The sequence below is a fragment of the Saccostrea echinata genome, unplaced genomic scaffold (genome assembly GCF_033153115.1).
Source record: "Saccostrea echinata isolate AGI-Se365-2 ecotype Australia unplaced genomic scaffold, CSIRO_AGI_Sech_v1 ptg000002l, whole genome shotgun sequence".
Classification (NCBI taxonomy): domain Eukaryota; kingdom Metazoa; phylum Mollusca; class Bivalvia; order Ostreida; family Ostreidae; genus Saccostrea; species Saccostrea echinata.
Genome location: NW_026889751.1, coordinates 20,598,277 through 20,618,680, shown reverse-complemented (window position 1 = coordinate 20,618,680; position 20,404 = coordinate 20,598,277). Strand labels below are relative to the sequence as shown.

At 33.0% G+C, this 20,404-nt stretch overlaps 1 protein-coding gene across 1 annotated transcript in view; it reads left to right on the top strand.

The window, feature by feature from the left end:
• Nucleotides 1–20,404, top strand: part of LOC133178117 (uncharacterized) — a 74,884-nt gene that overhangs the window by 5,504 nt on the left and 48,976 nt on the right. The window contains exons 3-5 of the mRNA XM_061312875.1: nucleotides 11,792–11,935; nucleotides 13,392–13,548; nucleotides 16,044–16,214. Of these exons, the coding sequence (XP_061168859.1) occupies nucleotides 11,792–11,935; nucleotides 13,392–13,548; nucleotides 16,044–16,214 (472 nt within the window). The remainder of the gene's footprint in view (nucleotides 1–11,791; nucleotides 11,936–13,391; nucleotides 13,549–16,043; nucleotides 16,215–20,404) is intronic.

Sequence of the window (20,404 nt, the reverse complement as noted above, 5' to 3'; positions counted from 1 at the left end):
AGTGAGGAGAATTTTTTATCAAGTATATTTTTAGAATTTATACACATAATTTAATTAAAAATCAAAACAAAAAATGGGGTCAATGCGCTTCTTTTGGCGCTACAGAGCATTTAGTTTGACCTTTTTGCACTGTAAACACGTCTTACACATAAATCAATTTTTAAAGATTTTCCTCCAATATTTTTTATTCAAATAAATTATGGGAACAAACACAGTCTTATTTCATCGTGAATAGACACATTAAATTTGTGACAATGAAAAAAATTTCGAATTACTCCGCATGTATAATAATTTGACCTTTTTGCACTCAAAAAATTTCATTTTGCTGGAATTAAAAATTTAACAAGCAAACAATCATTTGAAAGTTATGACATTTTACTGAATTTAAGAAGAATGGTTAAAAGTATGTTATATATTCAGAAAATAAAATTAAAAGTGGGGGTCTGTGATGTTAATTTTTAGATATTACTAAAATAGTGCTAATTTTAAGCTTAAATTAGGGCTATTTTTTTCTTGTTTTTTTTCACAATATATTTGCTATATTTATCAGATATGATGATAGAATTCATGACAGTTAATTTAATATATAATTTAGGACCAATTATAAAACAGTTCACTGCACAAAATAACTCTGTGTGCAGAATGCTTGTAAAAATAGGAATCCAAACTTAACATACTTTAAATACTTCGAAAGAGAAAAAATGATCATATTCTTCTAAAAACCCTTCCGCCACAAAATATAGTTCCTCACTTAATGTTTTTGGTATGGAATTTAATCATGGAGTTTTAACTTATATAGTTTAATTGGCATTGTAGAATCCAAATTTATTGTAAGAATTAAAACATTATGCATAATTTTTAAAATATAGGTTAAGATAAAAATCTGCTCAAAAGCTCAGGAGCGAACCTCGTTAAGCACTCACGTGTTGATCTTAATTGACCCTTGTTGTTTATTTTTACTCTTAAAACCCCGACGTGTGAAACTATTTAATTAACCTTATTATGCAAATTATGAGAAGGGAAGTGAGATACATTTCTCTAGACATTAGTTTTATTAGAGGATCCTTACCGATACACACTGTAATGAATTAATTTTATTTATAAAGCACATTTTACAACAACTCTTAACTAACATAACTGCCATAAGTTCTCAATTCTCAATAACCGTGTAGTGCAGCATGTGCAGGACATCGCTGCGAGAATTCCATCGGCATCGAAAGCAAGTTTTTGATTTGCCTAGATGGCCGAGCGCGCTGTTCCTGTACTGCTTGGAGACATATTGCGTAGGTCAAGAGTTCAACACCGGGTTGGGGAGGAAGAGGTATCCTTATAAATGTGAATTATTTCTTTGTGCTTTCTCTCTCTCTCTCTCTATTATATATATATATATATATATATATATATATATATATTATATTATATTATATTATATTATATTATATGTAATAGAAACCCTATGCAAGTAATTGCAGACGAGAATACTTGTACCGAGTAACATTGAGTGAATAATTCTTGTCCTCGATTGATTGATTGATTGAATGTTGTTTTACGTCCCTTTCGAGAATTTTTTCTCTCATATAGAGACGTCACCATATACCGGTGAAGGACTCCAAAGTTAGACCTTTACTCGGCACTCACGGCCATTGAGCAGTGAGGATTCTTTATCGTGTCAGCGCCTACCGTGACACGGGGCCTCGGTTTAATGTCTCATCCGAAAGACCCACAACTTTTACTTCCATTTGCCGAGCACTTCGCGAAAGAACAGTTTCTACTTATTTTTTATCGACTTAGGTCAGTCGCGGCCACGGAGCGAGCGCTCTAACGATTGAGCTACCTTGACGGTATCTTTTCCTCAAAGAAAATGTGCTATACTGAGGTATTTTTCCGCTTGACAGTGGTTTAATTATGTTGGAATACTCTAAATGTCTCTTATATCAAGAACAAACATGCATAAAAGATAGAAAATTGAAGGAAAATACACTTCTATAAAACTAGAGGTGCTGTGAGCAATGAGCAAAGTCCATTTTTTCGATGGGTAAGCCCAAATATCTGTTGAACCAAAACAATAAGTAGACGGGACACAATGACAATATGTGATAAAGATTCTGTGAAAGTATCCTTAAATTTTATTCCGTGGTATAAGAGGAGTAGCACATAAGAAATGGGCACCACCGATAATAAAGAAATGACAGTGTCTATGTTTTGCAATGGGAAACATGAAATATGTGTCCGGTCAAAAAGTAAAATAAGCATTACGTTAAAAGATTCTGTGAAAGTCTCTTAAAATTTTGTGGTGTGGTATAGAAGGAATCGCAGATAAGAGATGGGTACCCCAAAGCGTAACGGAAGGACAGCTAGACAGACGGATGGACGTGATACGGACGGACACCCCCTCACTATGAACCCCCGGTTTTTAGGCGGGGGTATAATGAAAATTAAAATAGTATTTGAGAAGTATTCGAGAATTTAAAACTGTAACATTGTGGCACAAAGTGGATTCAAAGCATGACTCTAAAAAAGTATATATATCATGCTACATACATAGTTAATACCTATGAAAAGGAAATTTCTTTATAAATGATTTTTTTCCGAAAAGATATCGATGAAAATATTGAGCTGACCAATTTTTTTTATTAAAGTTTATAAATTATTTGGTTTCACTCAAAATTAGACAAAAAACGTATATAATGTTGACCCTAATTACCAGTCTGGACATACTTCCCATGTAATGCACTTTGTGTGATTTGAATATTTTTTTGCCAATAACTTACTCTTTTAAAAAGCTTATATCATCATGGTGTAGAAGATGTTAAAGGTAACTAAAAATTAATATTATGAGCCAAAATTATGAATATGGTCGTATGAGAATGACACGTCTTGATTCCTTTTGTAAAATGTGAAGATCCAGAATCTTTTTAAAATAATCTTCAGAGTACTTGTACGTAGAATCAGAATAAATTTTAACAAAATTATTTTGTAGATGACCTATCACAAAATATGAAAATGTGCGACATATTTTATTGACGAAGTTGTTAATGATGTCAAAAAGCCTGCTCTTTAATTAATCGTGAGGTAAAAGTTTAGAATTACATGGATTCGCAGGTTGTTTGATAGCTCTTGTATGTCATCCTGGAAAGAATTGTTATAAGTTTTGATTCGGGACAATATTTAGTTATCTCTGAAAGATACCGAAAATGTTTTTTGGAATAATATTTTTTTTTAGCATTGTTAGATTTAAGGCTATGTGTTGATGATCATAGATCTGTTCTGAATCCTATATGTAGCAATCAATCATATTATACTTTCATGTAAATTAGTTGAATCTGATTCGTCGAGAAACATTTGTTCAAAAACACTATTACCCGTTGAATGATGAAGCCACGCCCTCCTGCGTAGCAACAGTCAACATTGCTTGATGACGGGTGAAATTCCAAATAGTGACTGTGCAGAATTTAAGCGCGCAAGGTTCACTGTTAAATGTGTTTTGTATAAAACATTCAGTATAATATAATAAATATTGCATGTAGTTGAGTGTAACATAAAAAAATTTCATCTCTCGAAAACCATGAACATTTTCAATGTTACACTCAACTACATGCAATATTTAGATATTACTATATGTTAATACAATAGAAGTGTTTTTTTATAACTCTTGTCTGAAAAAAAAATGTATACAATTTATCTTTAATGTGTATGATACAAACGTTACTTTGTAAGGATACCAAGAATTTTGTAAAAAATTATGATTCAAAAACACACTTTATTATGTTTTTCAAGCATAACAAATATTTTGATTAAATAACATACATTTAAGATGGTTCAAATACAGTGCAACTTCGGTATCTATCTCGAACACAACTTCAAAATTACATCTTTAATTAGAGCAATATTATCATTAATAAATATCTTTATGAAATCTGTTTCAATTTATATGCCACCATCATGTTTACTATAAATATGGACAGGGTGGGTGGGGATTTTGTACCAAAATGTTCCCGGCCTATAGCTTTGGAGAATGACGGAAAAGGAAGCTGGCAGTGAGCATGCTCAATGAAATTAAATTAGTTGCACGAAAGAAATTAGAGTTGTCCTTCTTCACCCATAATAATTGTGCTCGAAATAAGATAAACCTAATTATTTCGATACTGTAAATATTAAACCTAAATATAACTGTTCATGTTTGTATAATATACATGTTAATCAATGCGTACATAGTGCATGAATGGCAATAATTCCTTTGGATATTTATGAGAAAACAGTACAGATTGTTTGGCGAGCTTGTCATGGCCGTTTATTGCAAATAATTCAAATAGTATCAAATAACAAATTATGCGCCGATCATATAAAGATATGGCGGCATACACACAAACATAAACACAAGCAGTAGAACTACCATCTTGGCCTTAGGGACCTGGAAAAACAGTCCCCCCCCCCCCCCGGAGATGGTATTCTATGCAAAATTCTGCCAAATGTACCATATTAGATCACATCACAAGTTGATGAAACAAGAATATCAGCAGTCTTGTTTAAAGCCGCCATTTCGTAAGTTCCATGGTCGATACAATGACCTTGTCACCAAATACAATTTATCATTAAGTCAAATGCCGACTGACGTTTTTTATACTAATTGTTAGGCCATTATTTACACACTGAATTGTCCACGGATTTTTCCGTTATTACCCAATCATGACAAGTGACCGGTCGGCAGGGGGTGCTCACTCCTCCATGGCACCTGATCCCACCTCTGATGTTTTAGAGGTCCGTGTTTGCTCTGCTCCAAAATTTGTATTGTTTAATGGACTCTTGAGTTTGAATACTGTTCGTTATCTCCATACATTTCATCTCATGAACATCCGCCAACAATACCAAGTGAAGGTAGCCAATTTTGCCCCTTTCTAAATCAGTTCAAATCAATATTCAGTCATTAACATCAATCAAATTCATATGTACAAACCATACACTGAGGCCCATGACAAGCAACTATTTAAGGATATAGAGGGAAACAACATATCTGAAGTTACTGTAAACTGGACCAGTGCATTTTTTATTGAATTAAAAATTTACACATATAATGTTTCCAAGGTCAGATACCAGATGAACACCATCTCTTCTGAATAAACTTTTATGATTATCTACTTTGCCGGGATATTTGATTGAAACACCCCCAATTTTTAAAACAAATGTTGCCAAAGAACAATTAATCCTTCTTCTGCATTTTTCACCTTCAGAATTGGATAAAGAGTGTATCCAATTTCTCCTAGGTAATATGTGGGACCATACAATTACAATTTTTGGTAACAATTTCTGTAGACTAACAACTATGTATTTCATGTACTTTTGTGTACCTAATAGTGTACTGTAAGGATTTCCTATATCATTGCCTCCACAATGTAAAATAAGAAATGCTGGAGCTTTATATTTTTGAAACAGATTTGATCGTAGGATAAATCTGGTCCCAAACTATTCCTCTAACTCTTTTCCAAACAAGTTGAAGTGAGATCAGACTCAAATTCTGGTTCATGTTATCAGCTGCGTATTTCTATGCCCAGTGTACAATTGAGGATCCAACAATCCAGATACATTCTGAAAATATTGCCAATTGAAAATTTTCTGTATTGGATACACATGTATTTACACAATAGGTCTGATGTAAGATTTATAAGCTGATGAATTCTATCTCCCCATTGCTTTAATTTGTGTTTCAGAAAGACCCCTAATATATACCTGAGTGCCTCACCCAATTCTGAAAGAATGCGATTGAAGGATGCTGTTTAAATATTGAGAAATTTTGAACATTTGTTCAGCATAGTTGAAATTTGATACCGATTTATTGGTTTGGAATTGAAATGAACCAAGAATTGCTTGCCCTGTGATTTTGTCGCATTTTTTGAAAAACTTTGTAAAGTGGAGAATAAAGTAGTAGATCCTGGTCCTTTTTTATTCTCACAGACATCCCCATGCCTAATTGATCAGTTTTAGAGCTTTTAATGTGCACAAAAATTTCTGATTCCAACATGTGAATACAGTCCTCTTCCAACGCCACTACCTCGCTAACTCTAAACAAAGAAAAAATGCTAGTACAAGGGCTGACTTGAACAATTCAAATTCATATGATAAACTGTTACATTTGGCAATATAAGCAATATACTTTGCAACAACTGAAGTGTTATAGGTCTTCTGGTGTCGATAACTACTTTTGATTTTTTGTTGTAACTTACCAACAACTTTCTGACTAAAAAGGAGTCTATGGGATTAAACCATCCGCGTACATTAATTGCAAAACTTATACCTGCCAAGTAAGACTTAACAGTAGAAAATGAACAGCTGTTCTCAGACATGTATGCAATGACATTAATTATATGATCGAAAGGGGCGGTCATACTTGCTCAAATGATGTCTCTGACCGGAACCAGGAGAATGCTTGCAAGCCTTGCTTCTAAACTTTGCTTGTATTTAGTGAAAGGCTTGCATCAAGAAGGGAATTTACAGTTGCCTGATAATCTCCAAAAATTGTGTATGAACTTGACAAGGATACTGTTGTGCCCCAGGTGCGACTTGTCGAAACCGCAACCACTGCAAAAGAGAAATAGCATCTGCCTTACTAATTTTTGCATCAGGTATATGTTGACACTTAAATTGAATATTGCGCTGCAGTGTGTACAAGTGAAATTGATGCAAAGCATCAAATCGGCCGCAAACAAAATTTAGCATTTCAAAAAGTACTTTCACAATTAAGTATCTAAATAAAGCACAAGATATTCAAAGTTGAAAGAGTGATCATTTCTATTTCCAACTGTCTTTAAAGCCAAAAAAAAAAAAAAAAAAAATAAATAAATAAATAAATAAATAAATAAAAATAAAAAAATAAATAAATAAATGAATGAATGAATCAATCAATCAATCCATTTTCAAAAATAAAATGAAAATAAATAAATAGAAATTTTAGTGCGTTGTTCATCAAATTGATTCATATTGATGTAATTAAGTCAGTGATAAATGACAAGCATATTTTTTGTCATCAAAATGAAGATGTAGGCCTGTTTATATTCAGATCTCAAGATGACCCACGTGCTGTGGATCTTTGACACATGATGATGCCGATGATTTCTGCCGAGTACTACGCTGCACGACGCGGTGCAAAATTTAGAAAAAATTATCCTAATGTCAATCGCAGCTGTTGAATATTCATAACATTTTTTATTAGTTGAACAACTTTTCAATTTTTTTTCATCATGCTCTTTAAAACCACTTAATTATTATCCTGAAAATCATGAAGATTTGCTTTCATATCTTACACACTCCCCTGTTGGGTAGTACCTATTGTAAACTCATTTAATATAATCATAAATTAATAATTATCTGACGACAAATGAAATTGAAATTGAAACATAATAACAACACTTAAGACTTAGTTTAAAGCAAGTTTTTGAAATATTTTACTCATGATTTTATACATGTTAACATTAAAGAATTAACTTACTGAACTAATAAAGAAATAACGTCTCATTTCCCCATGTGCACTTTCTACAACCACAAAAAGATCTGCCGCTGCTGCGTCCGATAATAATACTAGTGCCCTCAACAAAACCATTATGATATTTTTTTGGGTTTTTAGATGTCCTGTTATTTACTATGTGTGCAAGAGACATGTTATCAACATGAAGCAAAAGTTTTTGAGAAGACACCCCCTCCCACAATATAAATACCTAATAATATCGGTATAAATTCTAGCAAATAAATATATCTTATCTCTGGCGACCAATTCTCTGGCCAGACCAGGAAACTCCATTTATCACCATATAATACCCCACAGCCATGAGCCCCAGAACTATCCGTATAAAACTGTATTGTTTTATTATCTAGCCAACTTAATGATGGAAAGGGACATAAACCATTAAATTTTGTAAGGAACTCTACCTACATTTCAAGGTCAAGTCTCATTTCTTTTGAAACTCTAATAAAATGAAAAGACTTGTGTACACCTACAAGTGCCCCGTACAGCCTACGACGAAATGCCCTGCCAACAGGAAGGGGTTTTGCCACAAAGGCCAGCGAACCTAAAAGTGATTCAATTTCCTTTTTCGTTACTTTCCTACTTCTAAATACAAACTCAATTTTCTCTAACAATTCAGATACTTTATCCCGTGGAAGCAAAAACTGTTCTAGCTATTGAATCTATACCCAGTCCTAAAATTGACAATCTAGTACAAGGTCCCTCTGTTTTCTCAATAGCTAATGGCACAACTAAATACTCCTCTACACCGGCTCCTACAAACAAAAAATCATCCATATAATGCACAATGCCGTCTAGCCTTGACCTATGTTCCAATTTCCAATGTAGTAAAGATTAAAAAAAAATTCAAATAAAGAGCATAAAACTTAGCAGCCCATAGGCAGAAACTTGTGGATGTAATAACTTAAGAATCTTGAAACTTGAAACCTAGTAAGCAAAAATCTTGTGGGGCAATTGGTGAAAGCCTAAATGCACTTGATATATCCATTTTTGCCATAAGGGCTCCCTGACCTTTCTGCTGAACAATATCTAAAGCTTTGTCAAATGAAGCATAGTTTACTGAGCAATCTCGCTGATCAATGTAATCATTGACACTTTCGCCAAGTGGATATGAAAGATTAGTTATTATGCGTCACCCTCCCTGGTTCTTTGGTAATAATCTAACAGGACAACAACGTAAATTTGTGATTGGCAATGAAGGAAAAGGACCTAATATACGACCTAAAAGAATTTCTTTCTCTATTTTCTTTCCCAATTCTGCACTCTGTTCTGAAGCAGATTTCATATTCTTGTAATCTACATTTTTTCTACATCCCTGATATTTTAATGAAAACCCTTTTCTAAAACCATTATCTAATAAATGTGCCACATTTTTATCTGGATAATGATGCAGCAGTGTGAGCAGGTTGTTAACTTTTACAGGGGTATTACCCAGGTCCCATAATCTATTGAATAAATTACATGAATTTCTGACGAGGCTGCTGCTATGGGAATCTAGGCCTGTAGTGGGCTTGTTGGGCAGGGAGAATAGGTGGCTTCTGACTGTCGTGGCCAAACCTACAATTCATAGAAGGATGAGCCCCATTACATTGTAAGCAAAGGTGTAAATACTTGCAATTAGGTTTTTCGCAAAGACCCTGATAATTGTATGAAAAGCACTTAAACTGTTTTTGTTGGTTGATATTTAACTTGGATTGATTAATTGGCTGCATATAAAAGAGCCACAATTCTGCATCTATTGAACCCCAATTCAAGGAAGACTCAATGGACTTTTTAAGTCTAAATTGAACGTCATATTCCCTCAAACCTAAAGTATTAGGTGACCTCTCTGCTGCATTTCTGATGGTGGCAATATAACGAAACAAACCCATAGCATGTTGGGTGTTTGATGCAAAAGACTGATGCATTATCAAAAACGCATCTGCCCACTGTGAAATATTTTGAATTTTTTCTTCTTTATATTCAGGGTTAATTTGAAATGAACTCTCCTGAAATATGACCTGATGTTGAACCTCTGATGTTGGTTTTTAAATTAACAATTTACTTAATTGAACATATTCGTTATCTTATGTTCAATATCTTATCTTTTATACCTTGGGGGTCATAAGCCTCTAATGGCGAAACAACACGATGAAAAGTCATAGGCATTTCAACGTTATAATTGTTTGTACATGTTGGAACTGATTGACTAGTTGATTTTTGGTATGCAACTGTGTCAATAATTGAGGCGACGGTTGCTGGAACAGCTTGAGAATTCGTCTGCCGGTGTGTTGTTCTGCTCGAGCCTGCGGTGGAGGCAATTCCGGCGACCGGTGACGTGAAAGTTGCATTTGATGTAGATGATATGGGAACTACCACTGTGGAAGTCTCTGGTTGTATGGACGTACTAACATCTTGAATTGGTGTTATGGAAGGCATGTTGACTCCAGTAGTTTTGGCCCTTGCATATGGGCTCCTCGCCTTCGAGGCCCTAATCTTGCTCGCTCGTAACATGGCTCATGAAATTTCTTGTTGTACCGATACCTTCTTTAATTTGCCGATGAGCGAGATAAAATTTTGTACCAAAATGTTCCCGGCCTGTAGCTTTGGAGAATGACGGAAGAGTAAGGAAGCTGACAGTGATCATGCTCATTGATGCTAAATTAGTTGCACGAAAGAAATTAGAGTTATCCTTCTTGACCATAAAAAAATTAAGAAGCATATTGTGCTCGAAATAACCTGGCTTATCCAGATGAGATAAACCTAATTATTTGACCTATAGGACCGGGATTGGTTTTCTTCTTTACAAAAAGCTTGTCGATTTTCGTTACGATCAATGACCTTAGGCTACATACATTCACATGTAGTTATTTGTTTCTCATATATAAATCATTTCATAATGTCAACACATTTTGAGTTTGTTATCTAGAAATATTTGATATTTTTGTTTACTTTTCATTGTTCATAATGGTAATGTCTATAGACTAAATTCTATTCTTGATACTAATAATTATGTGTTTAGTTTACAACACAATTCCATGGAAACACCAAAACTTACCATTAATGTATGCAAATTATACAAATGAAATCCAAGAAAGAGCAGATACTGATATGTACCCCTTTGTTTCAAAAGTTGAGATCTAAGTTAAGAACATTGACTCAGTACAAAAGTACATGTATGTGATTCTAAATATATTAAGCTCAAATAATATAAACAATACGTAACATACTTGCCAGCGTAATAACCCAGCCAAGCACTAGTAGTGCAGACGGAGTAAAAGCAACGTGTTTAAATTCTAAGGGATATATGCAATAGAAATCCATCGCAGTTCATTTCAAGCAAGAATACCTGTATCGAATTACACTTAAAATATTTTTGTGACGTCATTCTTTTGTTTTTACAGCCTCATATTTCAAAGAATGTACTAGCCTAGTCCAATATTATTTACATTGCATAATTAATTGCTATAAATAAAATGAAAATAGTCTTTGAAAAGGCGAGAATTTAATATTATAAAAGTGTGGCACCAGGTGGATTCGATCCACGACTCTAAAAAAATCTTGGTGTTAATACTCAACGGATATACGTACTATAAATATAGTCGTCATATTAAAATGTGAACCAGATTGTCAAAAACAGGTTTCCTTATTTTTTTGTATTTTATTTTTGTGATTTTCGACTCTAGGACAGGGGTGTTCCTAAAAAAAACTCCATCTTAAATTATTCCTTACATCATAAACTATCAAAATAGCATAATTTTATTTAGGGACAAGCCTTCCATAAAGGACTTCAAGACCAAAATTCGCTTAAAAATCGGTGCTTTCACGGGAAAAAAAGCTCTTTTGGCCAACTTTGAAATTTAATTTTAAAGTTTAGGTTCAAAATGCAAATTTGAAAAATTTAAACAAATATACGATAGAAAATATCTTATGAACATTGATTTCTAAATGTTATTTTTTCCTGGAAATTTTTTTCTCTCTTATAGGTCAAATATTTTGAAATTCCGAATACATCCTTTTTCAACAAATTAAAGTGATCTTGACCATTGACCTTGGCCATGTGTTCAAGGGTCAAAGATTACATTGCAGTTGGTTTCTCTGTGGCGGAATATGATCATGGATTTTGATTTGATAAAATCTGTTTCTAAAATTACATACAAAAATTTAATGTTTTCAAAGAAAATACATGTATAACGTAAATAAATTTAAAATTTGTTTTTTACCTCAATGTTTTAATAATTGAATTGAATTTTTAAACCTTTTTATTACATAAAAAGTATCTGTGGTTTCAACTGACAGGTTTGATGGCACAATAGATGATGTAATGACACTTTTACCAAGGACCCGGCATATTCATCTCCAGGTAAAAGTTAATCCTGGTATAAGAAATGATACGAACAGACCAAACAGAAGTCCTGAGGTTCTTGTAAAACCTTTCTACAGGTAAATGATTAGCAGAAAGAATACAGGTATGTGAGAGTATAAAGCATATAACAGCATGACTATCTTTAATAATTCTTTGTGATATCAATCTCTCATTCTAGTATTGAAGCTATTTTTTGCTTAAAACCTTATTTTATTTACATGTACAAGTTTACATTCATATCAAAGGAATAAATGCGATGCTTCGCTCTCTCTCTCTCTCTCTCATGACTGGGTATATTTCGAAAACACCTTTTTATCAGTTTGATGATTTATCCTTCACATATAAATCACCGTCAGCATAAAACACATAGTCTCGCTTAATAATCTACATGCTTTAGATAGCAATCAACATTGACCCTTTACATGGTCTCATATATCGAAATTCAACAAATTATCATTAATATACTTTTAGGTACAAATACTTTTTCTAACTTTTGTTTTGTTTTTATCGGAAATTCTTCAATAAAGTTACATTGTCATCCGATACACAGACACTGCCATTGAAAATAAGGAAGTTAGGTTTGGTCACAGTGATCACACCTATCGATTACAGGGAAGTAAGTCGCAAAGTATTATAGCCACCCCTCCCCCTCCTCCCCCATCTTGAGTTTCTGTGGCATCTCTTCATTAGGTCATAAGATAGCTTAATCCATGCACTTAAACCTTGGATAAAGAGGAGCAATTCTGATAAAAATTTACAAAATTTAGAAAATCTTATTATGTCTGATTTTTATATTGTATCAAAATGCAAAAAAATCAAAAAACTTCTATGAAATTCTAAATCAAAATTCCTCTATATAACAGCTGGTTACAAAAAGTGGATTGAATTTTTTGACTTGGATATTCAAAATCAGAAAAGTAGTTTCTAAGCAGTGTAATTTTTGTGAAAGAGAAGAAGAGACAATTGAACCTTTTCTATGGGAATGTGATCTTGCACAATCACTCCTTGAAAACTTTGAATATTATCTCCATCAGAGAAACCTTTAGATGCCCATAAAAAAAATAATTTATTTTAGGTATTGGAGGAAAAAAAATTATAAATAATGAAACAGCTGATATCTTAATCTTATGGTTAAAATAGTATATTTATACCTCTAGATGTACTGAAAAACCTCTAAATGTGCGATATCACACTTGAGTCTTTTTTACCAAAAACAAAAATATATATATCGTATAAAATGGTGAACAAGAGAAATTTGACACTTAAAGTGGAACAGGTGGAACCAACTATTTTTGTAACTCTCTCTCTCTCTCTCTCTCTCTTTTAAGTCTATATATGCACAGTTCTGTTATAGAAAAGATAATGGATATTTTGTATATAATGCATTGTGTTGAAAAAATAAAATAATTTTTAAAAAGAAGAAAAAAAGGTCATAAGACTTTCTTCAGACATATCGTTGTAGTCATATGTTAATAAGATCTCGACATATTATTCCGTAGTGAAGAACATTCATTGTGTTGATTTTGTTTTTAGTTTGGAGTTAGGGAAGATCTACACGATACATTTAACATCTATCGACAATGATGGAGATGCAATACGTTGTGAAATATCCCATTTCATCGAAAGTTTAACGATTGGACCATTTATATTAGCTTTAAGGCGGCAAGGCCTCTTCTCTCTTGATAGCTATGTACGTATTGTATAAAATATTGTATTTTACAATGCAGCAAAGGTATATTTAAAGAAATCCAAAAAATATACTTAATGAACATGGTGTATATAGAATGTGATGACAATCAGCTCTAAATTTCATCATTTCTTTTCTTTTTATTTTTCTAACATTGATTTTCTTGATATTAATATCATCAGATTCAAATGGAAAAATAGTATGAAGTATGAAGCCGTGCTTATTTTTTTATCAGAAAAAAATAAATATCTTATCATGAAAGGAAGAAAACTTGACACAGTAAATAGAAAGAGCAATTATAATTTATCATCACAACATAACAAAAACTAAAAAGTATGAATTGATTTATGCTTACGGGATGTTTTTAAGTTTTATGTAAGTTACTGGTTTGTAATTTACGGAAGCCGGTAGGTGCCAGTTAGAAAAATATTTTATCTGGCGGCCGCCACATAAATAAGTCGCGGCCGCCAGATAACTTATCTGGCGGCCACCAAAAAGTTATCTGGCGGCGGCAAGATAATTATTTGGCGGCTGTCAGATAAGTTTCTGGCGGCCGCCAGTTATTTATGTGGCGGCCGCTAAATAATTTTCTGGCGGCCGCCAGATAAAATATCTTTTCTACTTGGCACCAACCGGCTTCCGTAGTAATTACACAAACTTGTCATGTAGACATTTTCATGAAGCGCTCTAGCGCTTCATGACAAATATGCCTACGTGCAAGTCTGTGTGATTTACACACCTATTCACACTACACTTAAAAACATTCTTTAGATTTACATTTTACATGTTTAAAAGCAGCAAAAATTCTGAATATTTGAATTTCTCGCTGCCCTTTATCGTTACTTGTTTTTTTTATTATTAAAAAGGGATTTAAGTAACAAGGTCAGGTCAAGGTCATCATGTTTTCATTGACATTAAGGATAAGATATTACTGTTGCCTATAATATAAGGACTACTTTAAAAAAAACACATAATTTGTTAATAGCTCAATAGAAAGGACATTTATGTAAATATACGCCTCATTGTGACGTCACTTTAGCGCCAGTTTCACCATGTATATTTCAACGCGAGAGGAAATGGCATTAAAATTAAATCAAGTTTAGTACAAAAACACTTGATCAAATGAAAATATATTAAAATAATATTTTTAGAAACCTTCTACACACTGCACAAAACTGTGGTTTTATAGTGCAGTTAGAGTTATTCAGGCCCGTAGCCACGTTTTTCCAAAGGGGGAGGGGTATGGGGTTATTCTCCGGGGAAAAAATTATTAAGCAAAAGAAAAAGCCCTGACTTGAGAATTCTATCTATCGGGTGGTTGGAGGGGTAGATTTTTTCTTAAATTTTTCGGTACATTTCTTTTCTTTCAAATGAAGGAATTTGCAATTGTGGGGGGGGGGGGGGCATCAGTTTTCCATTTAAGATATATATATATATATATATATATATATATATATATATATATATATATATATATATATATATATATATATATATATATATATATATATATATATATGATATATTTGGGGGGTGCTTTCCAAATCCATTTGACTTCGGCTAACTATAGCTACCCATTAGAAGTCGCGCAAGCAATATGTGTCAATCTCGGTAAGGCCAAAATGACATTAAATTACGTAACATTAGAATACTTTTTCTAAATCTAACTTTTGACGAAAGAAAAAGTATATAATAGTAGGTTGTTACATAATATGTAAATGTACAATGCATTCCATTACTAATAATTAATTGTTTGTTTGTTTTGTTTTTTTTTTTGCGTTTGCTATTTGAAACGGATTGAATGACATCACAATTATAATGACGTACATTATTAACATCAAATTATTAATCTCTCTCCCCCCCTCCCCTAAATTTTATGTGTGTAATGACTATTTTATACAAGTAATCAGCATTTTGCTACTGTATGTGCGATGTTTGTGACCTGTCTAATGCTTTATGGACGTACATGTAATTATAGTCGAGTTAATATATTTGATACATTGATTTTTCGGACAAATCTTTAATTTGTTTTAAGTAAAGAGTTACCGACTGAATGATATGTACATGTAGCTTTCATATGGTTAACTGTTTCCAAAATGTAAATATAGCGTAAATGCAACCGGTATGGAAATTAAGACTTTTTAAACCAAATAGCGTGCGCGACGTCTCTATGCTTTCCTGCTATATTTGTCTCAACTGTACCCTCTTTGTAATATTTCTAGCTAGATCTAACAACTTCTGAAATTTCCCGAACAGTGTACTTGTCTAGTCGATTTGATTTGCACATGGTGTTTGTGTTATAAACATGATGAATTAGTTCATAAACAATTATATTTTGTGGTATTAAGAAGCAACGACATATGTTTTAAAGGGATTTATGCACTAGCTCTCTACCATCAGCCCATTTTCTGGAATAAAGAGATGCACTTTAGACTGAATGTACTAAAAAGAGAAGTATTATGAGTATGTTAAAAAAAAATTTTTCTATAATTTTCTAGAAATGTCAGATGAACATCACTGTCAATTCAACCTATTTCCATGAAGATGATACATGGGCTGCTGCAGTAACTTTAAAGGACTACAATAAATATCCTATAGAGATGACAAATCCAGCCATGCATTATTTAAACCTCCCATACACAAATACCATCGGAAGAGTTGTTGTCCTGGTATGTAAAATTTACAGAACATCTAATTTCCTAAAATTTCAACTAAGTCAGACGATCTGAACCATTTGAACTCCTCCAATACGAACACACAGAATTATACTTAAGGTATTGAGCTTAAGCACAAACCGTTGCGTTTTAACGAGGTTCGCTCCTGAGCTATTGAGCAGAATTATATCTTAACCTATATTTTAAAAATTCTGCATAATTAATGTTTTAATTCTTGCAATAAAATTGGATTCTACAATGCCAATTAAACTATATTCAGTTAAAACTCCATGATTAAATTCCATACCAAAAGCATTAAGTGAGGAACTATCTTTTGTGGCAGAAGGTTTTTTAGAAGAAAATGATCATTTTTTCTCTTTCGAAGTATTTAAAGTATGTTAAGTTTGGATTCCTATTTTTACATGCAGTCTACACAAAGAGTTGTTTTGTGCAGTGAACTGTTTTATACTGGTCCTAAATTATATATTAAATAAACTGTCATGAATTCTATCATCATATTTGATAAATATAGCAAATATATTGTAAAAATAAAAAAAAAATATCCCTATTTTAAGCTTAAAATTAGCACTATTTTAGTAATATCTAAAAATTTACATCACAGACCCCCACTTTTTATTTTCTTTTCTGAATATATAAGATACTTTGAACCATTCTTCTTAATTTCAGTAAAATGTCATTACTTTCAAATAATTTTTTTGGTGTTAAAGTTCTAATGCCAGGAAAATGGAATTTTTTAGTGCAAAAAGGTCAAATAATTGAACATACGGAGTAATTTCAAATTTTTTTCATTGTCACAAATTTTAATGTGTCTGTTCAAAATGAAATAGGACTGTGTTTGTTCCCATAATTTATTTGAATAAAAAATATTGGAGGAAAAACTTTACAAATTGATTTATGTGTAAGACGTATTTACAGTGCAAAAAGGTCAAACTAAATGCTCTTTAGCGCCAAAAGAAGCGCATTGACCCCCAATTTTTGTTTTGATTTTTAATTAAGCTAAGTGTGTAAATTCTAAAAATATACTTGATAAAAAATTCTCATTACTTTTGATGGCAGGATCCAACCTCCTTAACGTAATCTATCGCATTTAACGAGACCGTGTCTAATTATTTCTATCCTAGAGATTTTGATAAATTTTCTTGAATTAATTAAGGTCTTCCGTTTTCACGGAAGACCTTATAGTGATTCTACTGTTTCTTATTATTAAGGTCTTCCGTCTTTGCGGAAGACCTTATAGTGATTCTACTGTTTCTTATTCTTATTTTTTAGACAAATTTTGTGCACGCGATATCTCGAGAACTATTCAATAGTGTTCTGTCAAACTTTTGGGGATAATGCGTTATTAAATGCCATTGTTACATTTGGAAGACTTTTTGAACACCTCGCTTCTGGTTCCAAGTTATTGACAATTTTCTGATTTTAAAATGAAATTTTGTCGCCCCTTTTTTTCAAAAATGGTCAAAGATTTGAACTGGAGACTCTTTAGAGAGTAAAGGGCATGACTTTTAGATATGCGGAATCTCCTTTTCGTGCGTCGTCATTACTTCCGGTCGCTACAGGAAGCGAATTAAAAAGATCAATTATTTTCAACTTTTTTCTTTCTTAATATTTTTCTATGATTTTCATAGGGATAATAGAGACACTTATTGAAATATGTTATATATGATTTGTTTTAGAAAATGTCCACCGGAAGTAGTTTTAAAAATAGATTTTTTTTCGATAAATTTTGTGCACGCAATATCTTGAGAAGTATTCAGAGACTTTAAGTAGGGTTAATAGAGACTCTTTTTTAATTGCAAAATATTTGATTTGTTTTGAAATTGATAAATCCAAACTCTAAGAATTACTCTTATTTTTAGACAAATTTTGTGCACTTGTATTTAGAGAACTTTACAAAAGGTCTTGTTGCAAAACGTTCCAGTCTTTTTATAAAATGTATAAACTAAACGGAATACTCCAATTTTTAGGTAAACAGGAAAATAAATTATGTAGGAAAACATTGCAAATGAAATGCTTTAGTGTTACTTGCCCATATACAATATGTATAATGCCATAAATGTACATTCTAAAGCTAAAACATCAGGCTATAACAGCAGATTTTTATATTTTATTGAAACTTTCACTCCCGTTCAATAAAACACACATTCCAAAAAAGGCTTTACTCGTGACGTTTGGTGTGGAATGATATATCGTTCTCGCCTTTTTAGTAGACAAATTGACTGAAGTGCAGAGAAAAATTACACGGATACGTCTCTATTAAGAATTGCATGTAATAAAACGCTGAATGCATAAAGAATAAAGAACGTTAAGACATCAGTAGTTTTCATTTGTAACAGATTATTTCTTTTACTAAAAGTAATTGTTAAAATTCAAGTAGCAAATTCCGATGTCAATCTGCTTTCATGAAATTTATCTAACTAGCTTTCATCCTATAATTCCGCATTATGACAAAAAATTAACCTGCTTGACGCACGTTACTTCAGGCAATGAGTGCAAAGTAAACATCGCTGAAAACGTGTACATTGCGCTGGTGTAGTGGTTTCCGAATTAAATTTTCATCTGATGATCTGTGTTTAATCCGTCCTAATCCGTTTTCCCCATTTTATTTTTTTCACCTATATATATTATGGGTTTTTTTTCTGTGTAAATTCTGCCCTATTTTCATTCAATAAAAAATCTTTAAAACTCTTGTATTTTGAAAGACCTACATGTGCATATGTGTTATATTTTAGGTATTTTTACTTAGAGCATATATATAAATTTAATTAGTCCCCTACCGGTGAAACCGGAGGGGACTATAGGTTTCCTCTGAGTCTGTCCGTCCGTCTGTCTGTCTGTCTGTCTGTCTGTCCCTCTGTCTGTCTGTCCCTCTGTCTGTCTGTCAGTCTGTCCCCCTTGGTTTTCCGCACTTTTTTCCTAAACGCTTTCAGATATTGAGCTGATTTTTGGTATGTGAGTGTATCTTGATGAGTTACAGATCAAGTTTGCATTTCGTTCCGCTTCATTGATTTTTGACGGAATTACGGCCTTTTCAATTTTTACGGGTTTTCCGCAATTTTCTTCTAAACGCTTGTAGATATTGAGCTGATTTTTGGTATGTGGCTTTACCTTGATTAGTTATAGATAAAGTTTGCATTTCATCCCGCTTCATTAATTTTTGACGGAATTATGGCATTTTCAATTCTTACGGGAACCAGATTACACTTGCCGGTAGGGGACTAGTATTGCTAATGCAATACTCTCAGAATGCTTGTTTTATATGCCAAGAATATCACACACAAGGATAGTTTTTCGGACGGAAGACCTCTCGTTGCTCGCAACGAGTATCTAGTTATTATTATTATTTTTTTGACCAAATTTTGTGCAGGCGTTTTCTCGAAAACTATTCAGTGGTTTTCCGTGAAACTTTCAGGAAAAATTAGTCATTGTATGAACTTGTTTCATCACAAGGAAAATTTGGAAAATTCCATTTTGGTTCCAAGTTACGGGCAATTTCCTGATTTTAAAATGAAATTTTGTCCCCCTTTTCTTCAAAAATGGATAAAGATATGAACTGGAGACTTCTTGGAGAGCATAGAACGTGACTTCTAAATTTGCAGAATCGCATTTTCGTTCATCGTCGGCACTTCCGGTCGTTTACGGAAGTGATCAAAGAAATCGTAAAATTTCAACTTTCTTTTTTTAAATCAATACTTACATCACATTATTGCACCTCTTTTGTAGTTTCAAAATATGTTGGTCCCACCGGAAACAAAAACGTCAACTTCCGGTTATAAGAGAAAAACTACATAATTTGAGTATTTTTCTTTCCCATTAACCGTTCACGGTAGCTCAGTCGGTAGAGCGCTCGCTCCGTGATCGGGAGGTCGTGAGTTCGAATCTCGGCCGCGACAGACCTAAGTCGATAAAAAATAGGTAGCAACTGTTCCTTCGCCATGCGCTCGGCACTTTGAAGTGAAAGTTGCGGGTCCTTCGGATGAGACCTTAAAAACCGAGGCCCCGTGTCACGGCAGGCGTTGGCACGATAAAGATCCCTCACTGCTCAATGGCCCTGAGTGCCGAGTAAAGGTCAAAATTTGAAGCCCTTCACCGGTATATGGTGACGTCTCTATATGAGTGAAAAATTCTCGAATGGGACGTAAAACAATATACAATCAATCAATCAATCTTTCCCATTAATATCC